General features: G+C 38.4%; 1 protein-coding gene across 2 annotated transcripts in view; it reads left to right on the forward strand.

Moving 5' to 3' along the window:
- Nucleotides 1-1,527: 1,527 nt before the first annotated feature.
- Nucleotides 1,528-21,419, forward strand: part of LOC124786670 (myoneurin-like) — a 138,354-nt gene continuing 118,462 nt past the window's right edge. For both annotated transcript variants that reach the window (XM_047254282.1, XM_047254283.1), the window contains exon 1: nucleotides 1,528-2,311. In XM_047254282.1, coding sequence (XP_047110238.1) covers nucleotides 1,763-2,311 — 549 coding nt within the window. In that variant the 5' untranslated portion in view covers nucleotides 1,528-1,762. The remainder of the gene's footprint in view (nucleotides 2,312-21,419) is intronic.

Consider the following 21,419-nt stretch of genomic DNA (forward strand, 5'->3'; position numbering starts at 1 on the left):
CTTACATTCTGCAAAGGTTTCCTACATTCTACATTCACTGATTTGGCTGAAAATGTACCGAACAATACTCTGCTTTATTGAATAGATATACGCCGTCTTTCTGCAAAAGATCGGGCCTTCCAGTGTTTAGTAGATATTTTTTGTTATTAACGGAAAACGTCATCATTCAACAAATTCTGTACGCTGCAAGATAATCGTAAATAAAGTAGCCTGTAAGGTACCGTTTCGTACCTCCCACAGTTCTTAGGAAACTAAATAATGACAAATGTGACATCATTTTTTTAGTTATTGTCGGCTTTTATGGCACTGCACTTTCTTGATATTGTAAATGTTATGTTATAAAACAGTACAAACGTTAGTATTCTCACTTATCCAGTACCGTATTCAGAGGTGTCGCTTTCTGGCCGCTTGGGGCGATGCTATTGCTGTGGATAACAAAAACTAGGCGGAGTGTCGCTATTGTTATGTTGGATTTATTACGTTTACATGCGGCACATGTTCCGAAAGACGAAAATCGGAAACCGTTTTTCGCTGTCGTGTTTACATGGTAAGGTTTTAAGTGGATTTGCTGGCCCAGTTAAATATGACGCCTGGAAAACAGCTTTTACATTTTCTGATTTAGTCAGTACAATCGCTATTTCTCTTCAATTATACGAGGTGCAAAGAGCTGCAGTCTAATATTTCTACTTATCCTTCACTATACAGAAAGCTACTCTGTCCATATTAGCCGAAAATTTTAAAACCAAGACGAAACCTGACAGCTCAAGCACGTTTGAAAAGCGGTTGCATTTACATGGGAGCGAAAATCGAATGCGTAAATGGAAAACCGGCAAGTAAACCTGGATTTCCAGAATCGATTTTGAAGTGTTTATATGACCATCCTGAAACGGTAATGGGAAATCGGTTTTCGAAATCCGATTTTGGGAGCCCTATGTAAATGGACAAATGGGGTGATTATGTCGTCGGGACGGCGAGAGTGGGTGCCGCCATTTGAAATGCATTGTAGTACATTGTTTTGACAGGACAGGATAGGACGGGACGGGACGCTCAGTATGAATTGGTCTCTCCGTGGTAACTTGAATAGTGAAAACAGAGAAATTGTCTGCGTCTGTCAGCATGCAGGCAGCTTATGCCTGATTTAAATTTTATTATCACTTCAATGAACCAAAAATAGTTAAATAATACTGAAAATTTATTTTGTAGCGTGCATCATTTTTCGCCATCCGTGGGCTAGGCGCAAGTCAGCTCTGATTGCTACGATTATTAACCAGCCCATAGAATAGTTGAAAGAAGAAACGGCATTCAAAAGTAACGATTGAAGCCTAGCATTATTTCCCTTTTATGATTAAACATTGTAATTTCTCACAGGCCAATGGATTATCCGAAGTGTGTTATTACAACTGTTTCTGATCTTTGTATTGAAACTGTACCTTACTGCATTGTCACAGCTGATAAAATTTAAAATAAAAGTCATATTGAACTAAAAAAAGTTGGGTCTTCGGTATAACATCTTTGTCTTAACGTCAATATCGTGTTGTACGATTGGTGGCTTGTTTAGTGTCAAAATTAAATATGCTTCTTTCGAAGTTGTGGGAGATGCTATTTGTGTCAATACTGTCTAGGGATATTTATTTTATGTCTTTAATCTATGAAGATTGCTGTTTAAAAATTAGATCATTCTGGTGAGGTTTCCAGATTATACTCTGGAATTATTGTTTGCTGTCGTAAACGTTGATGCAAGGTTTAAAATATATTTAAAATAATGGCTGCAGACGATTCAATGAATTTCTCAGAAAACGATCACGCAAATGTCGTTCTGGAAAAGCTGAAAGCTCAGAGGGATCAGGGGAAGTTCTGTGATATTGTTCTTTACGTGGGAGGAACCGAATTCCGAGCACACCGAAACGTACTGGCTTCATGTTCACAGTATTTCGAATCAATCCTAAAGACTCATAAATCAATAAAAGAACGTTTAACAGTCACCTGCCAGAGTTCAGAGATATTCCAGAGCTTGTTGAATTATATGTATACAGGTTGTGTCATAATTAATAAAAGCAATGTTTCTGAATTGTTGAGATTGGCCAATCATTTTCTAGTAGGAAAGTTAAAAAACTACTGCGCCGATTACCTTGACAGGCATTTGGATGTAACAAATTGTCTGTCTGTCAGAGACCTGAGTGAGAAGTATAATTTGCCTATCTTACTAAAGGCTGCAACCTTATTTGTGGCAGTGAATATAAACAAAGTACTTTTTGAAGAAGAATTAATGAACTTTAGCCTTCCAAAAATGGAAGAATTTCTTTCAGAAAAGGTGCGTTTAGCAAGACAATACTTGTGTAAAGAGCATACTGTATGAGTAGTTTATGCATAAATGCCTAATATACGTCAATATTGAAAGTATACTTTTTGCATGAAATAAGTTTCTGTATTTTTTATTTTCCTTTCACTGAAGTGTTATAAATATTGTTCTAGAATTCATTAGCTTGTTCAAGAAGGAATGGAATGAGTATAATTATGCATGCATTTTCCTCTGTGATTCAGTGTACTTCACACCATATCGTTAAATTCTCACACCTTTGAGAGAAGCATGAGGAATAATTATTTTATCCACATTGATTTGTGCTGTATTGATATTGTTTCATGGTTGCAATGTGCTTTCATATCAAGTAACTGCTATTAATAAAAGCCATCCTTAATAAGATGATTTTAAGTTTTTGTAGTGGTATCACAAATAAAATAAGTTTCATTCTGACATTATATAGTTCCAACAGTTTCCGGGTTGATGTAGTGTGAATAAAAATTACTCTTTCCAGGAAATATTTATTATTATATTTTTAGTAAGCACAGAAGCCTTATATTGTGTTTCCACAGAGAGAGGAGGTTGATGACAAAAAATGCTAAACGCAAAATTAAAATTGTAAAGAATCTGACAAAAAAAGCGTAGTATTTGCATCAGTAAAGCAATGTTTTCGTTAAGAGCATACAATTGGAAATAGACATTGAAATTTTGCAAACATATGTAAAAAATGACAGTGGCTATGAGATATAGTATTAAAACACACAATGGTGTATTGTAGGGAAGGTAAATGACCAACTTCAGCTTGGTAAGAGAATTATAGGAAAGTGTAGCTTATCTATAAAGGGGACTGCATATAGGGCATTAATGCTAGAGTGTTTGGGATAGCCTCCAGGTTGAAAGAAAGGAAAACATTGGAGCAGTTCAGAGGTGTGCTGCTATATTTCCTACCAGTATGGTCAGTCAGCATCTGAGTATTAATGGAAGTGCTGTGTGAACTAAAAGGAGAATCCATGGAGGGAAGACTGCATTGATTTTGTAGAAGACTGTTGAGAAAATTTATAGACTTGAGATTTGCAGCTGACTACAGAACAATTCTACTGTTACATCCAAACATTTTGTGTAAGGACCGTGAGGACTATATAAAAGAAGTTAGGAGGAGGAGATTAGTGTTTAACATCCCATCGACAACAAATTCATTGGAGACCGAGCACAAGTTCGCATTAGGAAATCGGCCGTGCCCTTTGAAAGGAGCCATCCTGGGATTTGCCTGAAATGATTTAGGGACATAACGGAAAACCTAAATCAGGATGACTGGAGACAGATTTGAACCATCATCCTCCTGAATGCGAGTCCAGTGTGCTAACCACTGCAGCACCTGGCTCGGTGAGAAGAAGTTGTGCCTCATAGGGAAGCATATAGATAGTTTTTCCTCACTCCATTTGTGATTGAAACAGGAAATGGAATGAGAAGCAAGGGTACCATACCGCCATGCATCATATAGTGGCTTGTGGAGTATGTATGTAGCTATACATATGTTGATATACAAAAAGATAAAAAAATACATATATACACACTTATTTCGTTAATGCATCTTACATTGGAATGTCTGTACAGGCTTAGAACAAGATTCAAAAGTAAAAAGAAATTGTACTCACTATTGATGAATGTATAGCAAATATATTTAGGATAAAGTTTTCTTAAGATATGAATTATGTGGAGGAAAGGGTGAACTCATTTAGTTCATGCAAGCTTGCCTTCAGGTACCTATCAACTGAAGAAAAGTGTTTTGCTTTAGCATTATCATTTTAAAGGTATTGATTTAATTTCAAATTGAAATGGCTAGTTTGTTGAGGAGTAGGCTGCCCATATTTATCAATCTATCTTGACTTACCCTCTGTCTTTTGCTCACCAGATTATGTTTAACTTGGTTCATGTGTTATGGTTGTCGATTTCTCTTTGTTGGGAACCGATACAGTTTTTCCCCCACTGCAGTAAACGGTTCTGAGTATATAAATACAGGAGATTACTAATTTATTAAGTTATTTGAAAATAAATTCAGTGGTTGATATCACTGGTACTCTGTTATTTTTGCTATCCTTTTTCTGCATAAAGAAAATTTTTCTCAGAGATGCCCCGCAAAAGGGGACATTGAGAGTGCAAGTCTGTCATACAAAGCTTTTAGTGTGTTTATATCACACGATTACCTGAGGAATCTGAATGCTTAGTAGAGCCTGACGAGGAGTGAGCTGGCAAACCACACTTTCAAAAACTTTATCCCTGCAATTAATGTGTCGTCAATTTGCGAGGGTTCCATGTAGTATGATAGTTCCTGGGTGGCTAGAAGAGAAAAATGAGCTGTTTTTGTGGTGTTTAGCAACAGTTTAAGGTTGAGGAGCATAGATAGGAGTCTTTCAGTTGTTTTATTCTGTTGTACCATCTGCAAGTACTACAGAATACATATTTAGAGGATTTAATGAAAGGTCATTGATAAAAACTAGGAAGAATCGAGGGCTTATTACTGAGTTTGTGCCACTCATTATCTAACCCGGGTTTGTCAATTCTTTTTTATTTTTTATTTTTTTTATATAAAGTGGATTTGGGTTATACTGTTTACTTTTTGTTGGTGATATAAGATTTAAACAACTGATTTGCAGCACATTTGATACTATATGGTTCTGCTAGAACAGGAAGCTAAAGTTAAAGAAGACTAATTCACAGCACTGATTTAGAAAGGCTGTATGATTGAAGAAAAAATGTAGTGACTTTCAGCATGAAGATAATGATCAGTAAGTCTTACTTCTATGATATGTCTGAAATACAGTGACTAAAGTGGATCATGGATCATTACTCCAGTGGAGCGGGATTTCCTTCCATATCTTTTTGTTTGACATGCTGTCAGTAAGCTTTGAAGGACAAAAATGCAATATAAGGTTTCCAGTGTATTAAACTTGTCTTAATTTTATTGATACTACATTCACTTCATTGCAGATGAAAATAGAATATCCAGTTTCTTCGTGCCGGTGATGCTGTAGTGCTTTGCAGATCTACTTTAATATTATTTTTCAGCAACACTTACCAGCAGATTCAGCATTTTACTGCTTGTTTTGTTTGGCGTATCCTCTCTGAGTAAATTTTGGTTTCATTAAAGAATTCCAAATAAACGATATGCATTGTATTCTCTGTACCGTAACGGGCACTTAAAGGGAGCAGCGGAATCGATGTAAGCCGAATGACTATGGGTTGTTATGACTCGGTTGTAGTCAGTGCAAACCTTAGCAACTGAGTGGTACTGTGGACTGTAGCAGTGTGGTTAGCAGTTTTTAATGCCTTTTCATTTTATTAAGACATAATTTGTTGCAGTAAGTATCAGTAATGGACTTATTACTATATAATTCTATCAAAGGAAAACCCATTCAAAGAAATAACTAATAAATTATGAAGCAGAAGTGCTTGTGAGTATGTACCTTCAAGAGAGAAAATGTGTAGTGTTGCTCTCACACACACACACACACACACACACACACACACACACACACGCGCGTTTCCTCATCCCTGAGGAAGTAAAAGTGACACACATCGAAATAATTTTTCTTTCCTCAGGGATGAGAAAGGGATGGTTTAGGGAAGGTGAAAGAGGGAGAGCAAGTCTCTCAGACCCCAGAATGGAAGGAGACCAACTATAGTGCAGGTGAGGGAGCGGGCAGGGGGAGGGGGGCAATTGGAGACAGCAAGTCAGAAATGTTTCATTTGTGAACACTGTAGTAGCTTCAGTCTAGAGATGGTAAGGATATAATGAAAAGTAAAGACAGTTTAGTATGAAGAGTTATGAAACATGCAATTTACAATTAGGGACTTAACAAAGTTAACAGAGATTAAGTCCAGGAGGATGCCAAGGTGCAAGGATCTGTTGTAGGGCAAGTTCCTATCCCCAGAGTTCAGGGAAACTAATATCGGTTGGGAGGATCCCAATAGCCCATGTAGTGTGGCAAGCACCCAGGTCCTTGAGTGATGCTGTAAAGCATGATGAGCAACTGAAACAACCCTCTACTCTTCCATTTCACAGGCATTAAATGAAAACTAGACCTGACCACCTATGTCTGTCTACATTCATACTCTGCAAACCACTGTGAAAAGTGTGGCACAGGGTATTTCCTGTTCATTTGCATATGGAATACTAAATAAATGCCTGTATGTGTGTTGTAATTAGTGTAATGTGTTGTTCACTATCCTTGTTGGAGAAGTGTTAAGGACCCTTGTATATTCCTAGATTTCTCACTTAGTTTCTGGTTTCTGAAACTCTGTTAGCAAACTTTCGCAGGACAGTTACCGCATACCTTGAAGGATCTCATAGTCCTTGTTCTTCAGCATTTCCATGGCCTTCTCCTCTGATTCCAAGAAACCTGTGATGATGTGTGACGCCCCTCTACATATCAACTTAACATCTTGTGTTAGTCCTTAGTCCTACTTGTTGTGAATATCACAGACTTTTGACAAAATTCTGGGATAGGGAACACAAGTGTTTTATAGGAAATTTCTTTCGTAAACTATGTTTTCCTTGTATTCTCCCATTGAACTGAAGTCTGCTACCTGCTTTACTTACTGTTGAGTCTGTGACCAATATATTAACTATTCTCATAAGTTGTTACACCAGGTATTAGTAGTAGCTGGCCAATTCCTGAATCAGTAACAACTAAGCAGAAAAACATAGTATAATGCACAAGATATTAACCAAAATTAGCATTAACCACTAAGGAAAAAAAAATGAGTTTTGATCTGACAGAGGTGCAAATAGGATTTATTTGTGGATTAAGCTCAGCAAACACTTGCAAGCCGTGAATGAAGTAATGTAAACTAGGAATATGATCTACCACTTTGCCTGGGAGTAATATACTTAAGAATGCTTTTAATTTCATTTCAATAAAATCTTTGTGTATAGCCCTTGAAAGACAAGATATCAGTTCACAATAATATATGAAAAGAATAGGTTACTACTTATGAAGTAGAGGAGAGGTTGAGTCGCAGACGGGTACAACAAAGAGACTGCTACACATTTCAGCCTGTAGTCAAAAGGCCTAATTCTAAAGTAGAAAACACACTGACAAGCACAAATCGCACACACACAACCACTGTCACTGGCTGCCTGCCAGGGCCAGACACACTGTGTGTGCAGTCTTTTTGTTGTGCCTGTCTCAAAACCACATTTGTTAGGTGAGTAGAAAACTATCCTTTTCATAATATTGTCATTATTCCATCCTGGATTTTCCATTGTTTGAAGGTGGAGATGTCAGTTCAACTTGTTATAATCTTTGCCACACACAACCTGGATAGCAGAAATTCAGAATTGGAGGAGGAACTGGGCAAGATGATTTCGTTATCATCAAATTTATTCCCAGCAACACTAGCAGAAATTTTCAGTTCGTTAAACTGGAAAAAGAAGTAGAAATACATTCAGTGGAACATATCTGAAACAGCTAGAAATTTAATTTTACTGAAACTGAAAGACAACACATTGAAATTGCCTGGCTTGGCTTTGACAATCTGAACAAAGTTTTTGAAAGAAGTATTTGAATGTCTCTGAAACAGTTTACAAGCAGTGTGATTTGTCAGTGTTGGCTTGGTGTTGGTTAGATATGGATTTTTAATGTGAAAACCATTCAGAAACTGGGATACGCCTATTTAGCAATGGAGAGATGTGTGTTGTGAATTTATGTATGTATTGGTCCTCTGAATCATTTTTTGGCCAAGACATGCATATGGTCATGTACAAAGAGTGTGTTATGGTATTGAAAAACTGGGAGAGAGAGATAAACAGAGATACAAATTGAGGAACAAACTGAAGTGAAAGATGTAATTATGGATGTAACGAAGATAAAATGTAGGCAAGTGGGGTGTATTATCAGGTGAATGGGTAGTGTATGTGGCAAGGAAGGTATTTGCTGGATTTTATAAACACAGTGTTCTGCAGTTCACATGAATTGGGAACTTAATGTTTTATAAGTAGTCTTCACGGGTTTGCCGCCAGATCACGTTGTGCAAATTCCACAATATTTCCTCGAGGCAGCTGTCCGACATCTTCAGGTGGTTCAACTTTGCTTGTGGCTAGGTACGACTGACAGTATCCGCACACTGATGCCCCGTTTTTAGAATGTGCGTGAAGAATGCGCAGCTGCAGAAATCACACATGCGCAGTGATTTGCCTTATTCAAACTCCCTCTGCCAAAAATCGCAGAGTGGCTCTCCCACACGTGCATTGTACGCTGCGTTTGTCAAGTGCGACCAGACGTTACTCACCAACAGCCGTACTAGGCCATTATTATGACAGGCCTGTTTCCGAAGAATCTTGATCTTCACATTGTGATTTAATAGCAACTAATGCAGGGTTCCAGGCTGTGCTCAGTTGAAATCCCGTATCCTTGTTGATGAGATTATCGGCTGTACGGATATGTATTGCTTCCTTAATGAATTTGCACAACGTGATCCGGCGGCAAACCCGTGAAGACTACTTACAACACATCCGCCGGGAAAGCTTGAAGAGTCACTTCATGTTTTATAATTGAATGTTGATATTGGTTTCATAGGATTTTTTGTTATTTATCGTGCCACACTTTATCTGGCTGCATACCCACTGTCAGCAGCACACTACAAAAGCTACATAACTGTAAACAAGATAAGTGTTACCTATCAAGATAATATACAAAGTTATTGGCTAAGTACAGTTATTGCCAACTTTCAGTAATAAAAAAAATTAAGTTTCTGACTTATTGGTTCATCTGGGGCTGCTTGGTTGCGGAAACACAAAATGTGGCTGCTATAAATGGTGAGTTACGAGGTTTTCCCCAGTTGCTGGAGATTATTCCTTAGGCAATGTGGAACAACAAATGTAAATACAGTAATGTTGTCAGATTCATAATGAAGGAGCTACAACAGAGTTTCGAAACATGCCATGGGAGCGCTACACTTGTGTTAACAGGACACACGATCAATCTTAGGTAGACAACTGCAGCTAGTAGTATGTTTTAACAACCACTTGTTGATACTGCAGTCACTGTTTACTGTTGTTGTCTCCTGTGTACAGTACAGTTTGCGATGCCGTACAAGTTTTCATAACAGGAGTATGGAGAGATGGTGAACATTTTGGGCTTCTGTGATGGTAATACGAAAGCTGCTGTTGCCGAATATCACCATCAGTATCCTAATCATAGGATTCTGGGTGCCAAAACATTTAGTGGAACACATCGAACATTGCTAGAAACTGGTACCCTTCCCAGTATTTGTATTCACTCTGAAAGGCATCGTGATGTTCAAGAAGAGGAAAACATTCTTAATTCAGTAGAGTGCAGTTCTCGTTCAAGTATGAGATGTCTAGCTACCCGATTGAATGTTTCACAATCTAAGGTATGTAGAATTCTTCATGAGAATGGACTGTATCCTTTTCATATGCAGAAAGTTCACCATTTAGAGCCACATGATTGTGCCAACTGTTTACACTTTTATAACTGGTTAAATGGAAATCGGCAGCTCTATTGCTTCATAATGTTCAGTGATGAGGCAACCTTTACAAGAAACGGCATCAACAACATGCATGTCTGGACAGACAAAAATCCCCATGCCACAGTAGTATCTCAATTTCAATGAAGAGTCAGAGTCAATGTCTGGTGTGGTGGTGTGTGTGACCAGTTGCTGGGACCGTTTATTCTCGTGGGAAATTTAAATGGTCAGATGTACGGTAAATTTTTACTAGAAGACTTACCGCAGCTTCTTGAAGATGTTCCTCTGTAAACAAGATGCCACATGTATGTCCAGCATGACGGGGCACCTGCACATTCCCACCATGTGGTAACAGCTTATCTTAATCAGCAATTCCCACATCAATGGATAGGTCTCGGGGGTCCTACCAACCGGCCTGCCAGATCTGCAGATTTAACACCCCTAGATTACTGCATCAGGGGTGGATGAAAGACATTGTGTACGAAGTTAAGGTGGAAACACAAGAAGAATTGATGCAATGTATTTTCGATTCCACAACGTTAATAAGGAACGAGCATGTGAAATTACAAAATGCTACTCGCGTGTTTCACTCCTGTGCGAATCTTTGCCTTCAGATGCAGGGAGGAAATTTTGAACACTTGCTTTAAATCCACTCTGAATGCAAGAGACTGCTACAAAATTGTTTAAATTAATTACTATGTGCATTTTTCAATCCCATTATTGTATTTACATTTTTTGTTCCATATAATCTAAAGAGTACCCTCCAGAAACTGGGGGAAAAACTTGTGACTCGCCCAGTATAATATTGGAACATCCCTATTTTGTGTTCTCTTTATATATATAAAAGAAAGACTTGTAATCCTGGAGATGCCCAGAGGAGGCCTTTATCCAGCAGTGGATGTAAAATGATTGTATAAAACTGCATCTAACTGAGGCTACAATAATTTCAAAAACATAATAATTGAAAGGCATTTTCATCACCAGTTCACATAAAGTTAGACACTGATGAAAATATGATATACATTGTGGACATTCTTGATGGAACGTCCTGTTATTTGTCTTAAGAAGTTTAGAGAAACTTGGAAAACTTTTGTCTGGATGGGGACTTGAAATCTTCAGCTTACTGGCATAGGGAACTACCATCACTGCATATGCACTGTCTGCTGGTAGCCAGATTATATGGGAGTGATTTTTTGTGGTGGGAGGAATGATAGCCATCAAAATGCAGGGACTGTAGATGGTTAGTGGGCTTCATATGGACGGACGGACGTACGGAAGGAGCTATCAGAGAGGTGGAGATCAATGTCCAAGAAAATGGCACATTGGGCTGAGGAGGATCAGATGAAAGAAATTGCAACGAAGCTGTTGAGGCTGTGTAGGACTAACGGTGGAATGTATAGGTCCTTGCCCAAAACATGAAATTACCGTGAATGAACCAGAACCAGACAAAGTTTTGAGAGGCTAGGATAGTTTCCTGTACATGCTCCATCAACCAGTTGATGCAGAAGAGTGCCATGGAGATGCCCGTGGCTATGCCACAGATTTGTTCATATATTTTTCCCTCAAAGAAAAAATAGTTATGTACAAAGATATAATTAGTTAGATGTATAACTAATATTGTGGTGGTTCTGGAAATGGAAGAACGTTGGGGGAGGTACTGCTGGTGTGTAAGGAGGTGACATCACCAAAAATGAGTAGGGATCTTGGTGATAATGGGGTAGGGACTGTTGAGAATTAGAGAAGGAAGTGGGTCTTATCTTTCATATGGGAGGCTGTGCAACAAGCAATTGGTGCAGTGGATACTTACGTGGGAAAGGGGGAGGGGTACAGTTGGATGGTGGTATGAATTGATAGAGGCAAGCTTCAGTGTTGAGGTTAGGTTGGCTTTGATTGGTGGGGTTTGTTCACATTAGAGTATTGACATATGGAGACAAGGTCTTTGACTAGTTCAGCTTTATTGAATTTGGGTTAGGGGCTTAATGTGAGGCCATTGGAGTGGACTGAAATTTCTGTAGGATTGCATTTTTTGGGAAGCAGATTGACAGCAGTGTTTTGTGTTTGCATAAGTTCTGTGCTTTTTGAGATGTTGAGAGGTAGTTTTGGGATATGTGGCAGATGGAAAAGGTCGGAATTGCAGGGACTGGGTGCTATGAGGGGTTAGGTACAGGGAGGCCAGGAACAGTCTGAAAAGCTTGTAAGAGTGTTGAGGGTAAGTTGGATTGAGAATAATTGTTAAAAAAAATTGATACAGTGTGCCATTTCTGATTTTATTGGCACTGATGCCAGCCAACCAGGTTGTTGCTCGTGCAAATTCAAGCTCTTGCACATGCTGCAGTGTGGTAATGCACAGACATCTGTGCAGCGGTGATTTACCACTTGTTCAAATGCTCATAATCAGTTAAAATGTGCCTTTTTCAGAAGTGATAAATTTAAGCTAGATGAGCAAAAGCTATGTTTAAGCCAGTTTGAGGAAACTAAACGAAGAACTCATTTGGTGACACTGTATCTGGCAGTCTACTTGAATTTGTGTGTGCAACAACCTGATTGGTTAACTTAGTGCTCATTAAATTGAAAGTGGCAAAGCACATAATTTTTTTACTATCTCTGAGCACGACGTACACTGCAACACCCTTAAAATTTTTTTTGTCTGTTTCTGACATCCTGTATATCCGAAGTGTCTGTAATTAAAGTTCCAGTTTCAAAACACTGTAGAAAAATAACCACTACTCAAAATGATGTCACATTTGAACAGCGTATTATTGACACAGGTAGAAATGGCATGGAACAAATTTTTTTTTGGAAAATTTTGTCAGTAGATGGCACTCTTAAGTGTCTTAATGTAAATGAGGTTGTCTATAAATTCGGCAATCGACAGTTGTGGCACGGTTAGTAAGGTAAGCCTCTCCTCCACAACAAGGTCATACAACACCAGGTGGGAAAAATCGGTTTTTAACTCTCCTGAGGTCAAAAACCAAATAAAAAGCAAAATGACATTGGTTTTTAATTGTCTCAGGACCAAAAATTCCATAAAAGTCAAAAGACATTGACTTTTGATTGTTCTGGAGCCAAAAACACATGAAAGCAAAACAACATTGGTTTTGATTTGTCCTGAGACTGGTGCAAGATATGTTCAGTTTGCTCTCCCTATTTACTGCCACAAGTTGAAATCAAGAAATAGCAAGTTCCACACAGCAGATCAGAGTGTCTCGGGGGTCAAGTTCAGAATGTGTAGTGGGACGCATGTTTTCATTTCAGCTGCAATTGTAATTGGAGAACTGAACACAATGTCACTCAAATAATGCTACAGCCAGAAGCTACATGGATTAAGATCAGGTAATCTGGATGGCCAGGCTGTGGGGAAAAGACGGATGATAATTCTAGAAAATAAAGAAGAAAATTATACTACCATGATTCACGGCTTTCAGGGTGCCACGTGAGAAAAGTTTGAATGGGTTTCGCATTATCAATGTTTCTGGAGTCCTGGCTAGGCAACATGGAGGATATCATTGCATTTGGGATATGTCATTACATTCGAGCTCAAAATATGTTCTAAGATTCTGCAACAAGTCAATCGTAAGGATACTGAATGGTAGTGATCATTTCTCCTGCCCTTTCTTTAGACGGGTGTGGCCTGGGCTTTCTTCCACCTCGTATATGTGTAGCTATTTACAGTTAACCTTAGGATTAATACATATAAGAGTTGACATTTATTTCATACATGTCCACTTTCTGTAATTTTTTTTATGTTAAATTTCGATGAGAGTATACAAATTATAAAAATTCCACCCAAAAAAAGAGAGAGAGAGAGAGAGAGAGAGAGAGAGAGAAACATTGGTTGAGAATGGTTATTTTTATATTTGTTTATCTTTTGATCATTTTTGAAAGCGGTATTAGGCAACTAATACTGAAAATAAATATACTATCTGACCCAACTACATACAGTGACAAATATGTGTATCTGAAATGTATATCATCATAGTAAATAGCTCTGATAAGTCACTAACTATGCCTTCCTCATATCTCTTCACCTGTATTATCACTGCTACACTACTAAAAGTTGCAGGAAATTCTGGAAAGACACTTTTTTTCTTAGTGATTGTAATATTTATTTATTACTCTTGGACAGTAAAGAGAACATTTTTATTTGGTATGTTACTAAGAAGAAAAATGAGATGGGAAAATTATATTACTAGTCATTTAACTGGGTTTGTAAACTGAACAATATAAATGCAGTTGTTATTTTCTTTCAGTTCTGTTTGTTTTATCATCATATTCATGAAAGTTATTGTGTGACATATCATCACATCACACGTGCAGTGCACAACTGCACATGGTTTAGTGATCCACTTTGTTGAGCAAATGCTAGCTTGTAAGAACAAACAAAAATTATGCATTATGTAACATGCGTATCTAAAATATCTTACTAAGTGTAAAACAGAGTGTAGGGCCCTAGATGGAGTGGTGTTGAATAAAACCTGCCTAGATGTCAAGAGGGCAATATGTGAAAGCTTCAGCAGCATACGATTATTGAAATATCTCACAAAGTCAAAGAATTTCTGGCCATAAGTAAAGACTGTTAGAAATTGAGGGTATCAGAGTAAGAGTGAATAGGGTATTAAGTGAAATTTGTGACTGAACTGAGAATTTCTTGGTAGGGAGAATGCAGCATGTTATCTTGGATGGTGACTCATGGTAGCTGTATATTAATGGCTTTCCAGACAACTTTAACACCAATCCCAGACATTTTTGCTGATGGTGTAGTTATCTACGAAGTGCTGTGTGAAAAAGCTGCACAAATAATCATTCATTATGATAAAGATTTCAGCGTGATACAAAGATTAGCAACTTGATTTTAATGTTCATACATGTAAAACCGTGTGCTTCACAAGATGAGAACAACATAGTATCCTACGATTAGAATAAACAGTCATATAGGCACAGATGTAGGGTATGGTAGGGGGCACGCTTCAGATCATTGGTAGACTACTAGGGCAATGCGATCACTCTAAAAGGAACAAAGGAGATTAATTACAAAACACTCATGCAACACATCCTAGAATATTGCTCACCAGTACCAAGTATGCCTAACAGGGGTCTTTGAATGTATGCAAAGAAGGTCAGCACCTATGGCCACAGGTTTAAAAAGAAAAACTGTTTTGACTGCTGTATAACACAACCTGTTCACTAAGCAATAATTCTTTTCAAAGAGCTTGATGATTTTGCAATCTGATTGCAATGAGTTATTGCTTCACGCACAGATTGTGCTATGTGGTTTCAAAACCCGTAATCATGGTTCTATGCAAGCAGTATTTTTTCAGATGACCCCCGTGTGTTTAAGGTAAACACAACAGTCTCTATAGATGTGACAAATGCAAATTCTACAGTACATTAAAATTTTCTGAAGATTGCTTAGAAGGGCGAAATGCTTCAACAAAAGTATTGTTTTCCCTGCAACCAGAACTGTTTTATTTCAAAGCACTACCCATGGATGCCGTCCAGATACGCCATGGAGTAGGAAGAACTTGTCGCAGGTTTGTTTGACCCATGAGTGTGTCACAGAGATGCTGAAGAAACTGAATGTCAGATACTTCAAGATACACGCATAATACCAAGAAAGCCTACTTACAAAATTTCATGAGCCAGCTTTAAGTGATGAATCTAGGAATATACTGCAGTACGGAGCAAGATTAGACTAACTGCAAGATGCACAAAGTAGTTTAAACCATCATCTTTCCTGCACTTCATATGTGGATGGAATGGGGAGAAGCTCTAATAACTGATACAATGGGAAGTGGTTTTCACAGTGGATTTGACTGTGGGTGTGGATGTAAATCTTGCAGTAGAAAAAAGCAATCTATACAGTACATGCAGAAGAATGCATAATATTACTGCAATCTGTGCTTGCCTTGTGCAGTAACCTAGTATCTCTGACTGGTTTGCAGCAGATCAAACCCAACTACCAGTAATTGTTTGTTGTTTAGTATATATCATTTCTAGAAGGTAGTTAAAAAGTCTTCTTTTTGTGTATTTTTGAATGTTTCATGTTTGAAATAGTTGCACTCTCCGACTGGGGATTCAGTTCTGTTCTCGCTGTACTTTGGTGTTTGAGATAAACATTCGTTCTAAGCATTGTACTTCATTGATACAATGTGGCATTGTTTGGTAGATATGCCAGGTACTCCAAAACATCTACATCACTGTGGCTCCAAATTGACAATGTGAAAGCTTCTCGTATACAGATAGGAACCAGAAAACAAGCAGTACATCATATATTTAGGAGACCATTGGGTTTCAAACTAGCATTAAGTCAGCCACACATCAGGCATCCATCAGCATTTACCAGTGATGCCAGTCGGAATTTAATGAAATAGCTGAAAGGATTCAACTGAGTCACCAAATACAGATGGGGTGTCATGCGTTTGGCAGATGTGTACTTTTACTTAGCCAACACAGCAAAGCATTGGTTCACAAACAATGTAGAGAAGCTCATTAGGTGGGACAAATTTCATTACAAACGGAAGAAAACATTTGCCGACAACCAGCAGCAAGTCTGATTAGTGGAAGAACAATTGAACAACAGATCCAACGTCATGGGGAAATGACACAGTCTCATATTCAATCTTTGGCATAGTGCCGCATTGGTAATTCAAGCATGACAGAAGCTGACAAAACTTTACACTTGATGAAAGGAGTTGCAGAAACTCTTCTGAAAAATAATGTGACAGCAACCAAGGGATTCATCAATTGGTGCCAGTGCATTGAGGAAATACAGCAAAAATGAGTAGGATGAAAGAATTATGACCAACTCTCAAATGTGTTCCCTAAGGCAGTTACGGAAGGTCGACAACCTGGCTCTCTCATACACCAGGTGGTAAGAGAAGAGAGACAGCTTTTTATGACAGTCAGGGCTTAAACTGTTCTTACGCTATTATTATTTCTTCACAGGTGCCATCTGATATCTTGAACATGCTTAGTGCTGTGTTTAGGTGCTCATGTTTCTTGTTGTTGTTGTTGTTGTTGTTGTGGTCTTCAGTCTTGAGACTGGTTTGATGCAGCTCTCCATGCTACTCTATCCTGTGCAAGCTTCTTCATTTCCCCGTACCTGCAGCCTACATCCTTCTGAATCTGCTTAGTGTATTCATCTCTTGGTCTCCCTCTTCGGTTTTCACCCTCCACGCTGCCTTCCAATACTAAATTGGTGATCCCTTGATGTCTCAGAACATGTCCTACCAACCGATTCCTTCTTCTAGTCAAGTTGTGCCACAAGCTCCTCTTCTCCCCAATTCTATTCAATACCTCCTCATTAGTTACGTGATCTACCCACCTATCTTTAGCATTCTTCTGTAGCACCACATTTCGAAAGCTTCTATTCTCTTCTTGTCCAAACTGGTTATCGTCCATGTTTCACTTCCATACATGGCTACACTCCATACAAATACTTTCAGAAACGACTTCCTGACATTTAAATCTATACTCGATGTTAACAAATTTTTTTCTTCAGAAACACTTTCCTTGCCATTGCCAGTCTACATTTTATATCCTCTCTACTTCGACCATCATCAGTTATTTTGCTCCCCAAATACCAAAACTCCTTTACTGCTTTAAGTATCTCATTTCCAAATCAAATTCCCTCAGCATCACCCGACTTAATTCAACTACATTCCATTATCCTCGTTTTGCTTTTGTTGATGTTCATCTTACACCCTCCTTTCAAGACACTGTCCATTCCGTTCAATTGCTCTTCCAAGTCCTTTGCTGTCTCTGACAGAATTACAATGTCATCGGGGAACCTCAAAGTTTTTATTTCTTCTCCATGGATTTTAATACCTACTCCGAACTTTTCTTTTGTTTCCTTTACTGCTTGCTCAATATACAGATTGAATAACATCGGGGATGGGCTACAACCCTGTCTCATTTCCTTCCCAACCACTGCTTCCCTTTCAAACCCCTCGACTCTTATAACTGTCATCTGGTTTCTGTACAAATTGTGAATAGCCTTTTGCTCCCCGTATTTTACCCCTGCCACCTTCAGAATTTGAAAGAGAGTATTCCAAACAACATTGTCAAAAGCTTTCTTTAAGTCTACAAATGCTAGAATCGTAGGTTTGCCTTTACTTAATCTTTCTTCTAAGATAAGTCGTAGGGCCAGTATTGCCTCACATGTTCCAACATTTCTACGGAATCCAAACTGACCTTCCCCGAGGTCGGCTTCTATCAGTTTTTCCATTCGTCTGTAAAGAATTCGTGTTAGTATTTTGCAGCCATGACTTATTAAACTGACTGTTCCGTAATTTTCACATCTGTCAACACCTGCTTTTTTTGGGATTGGAGTTATTATATTTTTCTTGAAGTCTGAGGGTATTTCGCCTGTCTCATACGTCTTGCTCACCAGATGGTAGAGTTTTGTCAGGACTGGCTCTCCCAAGGCTGTCAGTAGCTCTAATGGAATGTTGTCTACTCCGGAGGCCTTGTTTCAACTCAGGTCTTTCAGTGGTCTGTCAAACTCTTCACGCAGTATCATATCTACCATTTCATCTTCATCTACATCCTCTTCTATTTCCATAATATTGTCTTCAAGTACATCGCCGTTGTATAGACCCTCTATATACTCCTTCCACTTTTCTGCTTTTCCTTCTTTGCTTAGAACTGGGTTTCCATCAGAACTCTTGATATTCATGCAAGTGGCTCTCCTTTCTCCAAAGGTCTCTTTAATTTTCCGGTAGGCAGTATCTATCTTACCCCTAGTGAGATAAGCCTCTACATCCTTACATTTGTCCTCTAGCCATTTTTCACTTCCTGTCGATCTTATTTTTGAGACGTTTGTATTCGTTTTTGCCTGCTTCATTTACTGCATTTTTATATTTTCTCCTTTCATCAATTAAATTCAATGTTTCTTCTGTTACCCAAGGGTTTCTACTAGCCCTCGTCTTTTTACCTACTTGATCCTCTGCTGCCTTCACTATTTCATCCCTCAAAGCTACCCATTCTTCTTCTACTGTATTTCTTTCCCCCATTCCTGTCAGTTGTTCCCTTATGCTCTCCCTGAAACCCTGTACAACCTCTGGTTCTTTCAGTTTATCCAGGTCCCATCTCCTTAAATTCCCACCTTTTTGCAGTTTCTTCAGTTTTAATCTACAGTTCATAACCAATAGATTGTTGTCAGAGTCCACATCTGCCCCTGGAAATGTCTTACAATTTAAAACCTGGTTCCTAAATCTCTGTCTTACCATTATATAATCTATCTGATATCTTCTAGTATCTCCAGGGTTCTTCCATGTATACAACCTTCTTTCATGATTCTTGGACCAAGTGTTAGCTATGATTAAGTTATGCTCTGCGCAAAATTCTACCAGGCGGCTTCCTCTTTCATTTCTTCGCCCCAATCCATATTCACCTACTATGTCTCCTTCTCTCCCTTTTCCTACTCTCGAATTCCAGTCACCCATGACTATTAAATTTTCGTCTCCCTTCACTACCTGAATAATTTCTTTTATCTCTTCATACATTTCATCAATTTCTTCGTCATCTGCAGAGCTAGTTGGCATATAAACTTGTACTACTGTAGTAGGCGTGGGCTTCATGTCTATCTTGGCCACAATAATGCGTTCACTATGTTGTTTGTAGTAGCTTACCCGTACTCCTATTTTTTTATTCATTATTAAACCTACTCCTGCATTACCCCTATTTGATTTTGTATTTATAACCCGGTATTCACCTGACCAAAAGTCTTGTTCCTCATGCCACCGAACTTCATTAATTCCCACTATATCTAACTTTAACCTATCCATTTCCCTTTCTAAATTTTCTAACCTACCTGCCCGATTAAGGGATATGACATTTCACACTCCGTTCTGTAGAACGTCAGTTTCTTAATGCCATGTTTCTTAATAATGCTGTAAAACTGCCTTTTTCCTTGATAAAAAAAGCGGATGTTGTACCACATCCATTAAAAGAATATGTTTACGGTTAAACCCGCAGGATGCAGTGAAAAGCAACTTATCTTCTGTACTTCCTCTTCCTGGCCTTATTAAAAGTGAGTTAACATATATTGTATTTCTACTGTACAAACCGCTCCAATGTTTTTGACGACAAGAATATGTGAAGTTGGATTGCAACCTTCTCACTTCTTTTCCACGCGTAGACTTACTTGGTGTGCACAACCGATCTTCTTCTCTGGATAGCCGTCTACGTCAGTCTCCGAAGAAAGATGCTATTTAAAGGAATTTATATGATTCTCTCTCTCTCTCTCTCTCTCTCTCTCTCTCTCTCTCTCTCTCTCTCTCTCTCTCTCTGTCCCTCCTCGTGAAATAAGTAGGTACTTGAAGAATACTTTTAGTTCACTGTTGGTGTATTTCAACTTCCATAAAGAACAAAATTATAATTTCTCACATAAACATTAGACTTCATGTAACTCACCCGTGTCGTCACACGTTAGACACAAATTAAGATACGTTTACCACATTGCTGATTCAACAACCACGGAAATCGTGAACGAGTCTTGCCTCTAGCACGTTTGTGTTAAAAAGTTACTAAAAATCTTTTTTTTTTCAACTCAACTGTTTTTTTCATCACTACAATAGTTAAAGAATAACACAGAAGTTCCTTGGGGCTGCCGTGTTCTTTCATTACAATTTCCTTGGTGCGACCGACAAGTACTTGTCGAGCCGTTTGACTGCTGTGTCTACTGTTTTCTCACTACACACGTCGGACCTGCACACACATACAGGTGACGCGCCATAGATAGGCTCTCTCACACTTATATTTAAAATATCGTGTGCTCAAGATGATAGAAGGCCAAGTGGTTCTAGAATTTATGCGGAATTTCTCAAAACACTACATATCCTCCTGCTCAGATCGAACACACAATATTTTGTACATAATCATTATGTACATTAATATCACACATAATAACAATTCACATTTTAAGAGTACACATTTATTACATAGGTTTATATATATCCTTTTCACATCAAGAACAGTCTTTTTTTTCCAATCGCAAACTCCAGGTGTTCATGACTCATGAGTAATCTGTTTTCTGTACTCACTTTTTATACTACCTCTTCTAAGTGTGTACTCATTCATTATCTATTGTAGTTTGCAGGAACTCTAGGGAACCTGAAAGTGTTCCTTTTGACACTCGTAAACTTAACATAAAACGTAATAATGCTCATTGTGCGTAGAATTCAGACTTACCAGAATAATCCCTATAAAATGTGTGACTTCTGTCATGATACTGTCCCCTTCTCCTAGGATCAGTACCTATACCTTGCATGTGGGTTGACCTTTTGTGAGCACTTTCTCTTTCCGTTCTGGTAGGTACTCCCCTTTATACAATATCCCTATTTCTCAGGCCACAGGCCATCCTATTTCCATGTAGGTACGCCTGCCCTTTATACGTAGCAATACTGGGTACGCCCCCCTTATCCTTTATGAGTAGGCCCCATGGTTCATTACCCTAGTATACATTTCTATGTATACTACAATTAAGTATTTCCTGGTAAAGCTACAAATCTATTTTACACTTCACATTCACTTTTATAATACATCATTTAATCCCTGGAGTCCTCTACTTCTCAACTCCTATACCCTTAGTATATACTGTATCTACCTACAATTCAAGTCTCACTATCCT

This window comes from Schistocerca piceifrons, chromosome 1 (genome assembly GCF_021461385.2).
Source record: "Schistocerca piceifrons isolate TAMUIC-IGC-003096 chromosome 1, iqSchPice1.1, whole genome shotgun sequence".
NCBI classification, from domain to species: domain Eukaryota; kingdom Metazoa; phylum Arthropoda; class Insecta; order Orthoptera; family Acrididae; genus Schistocerca; species Schistocerca piceifrons.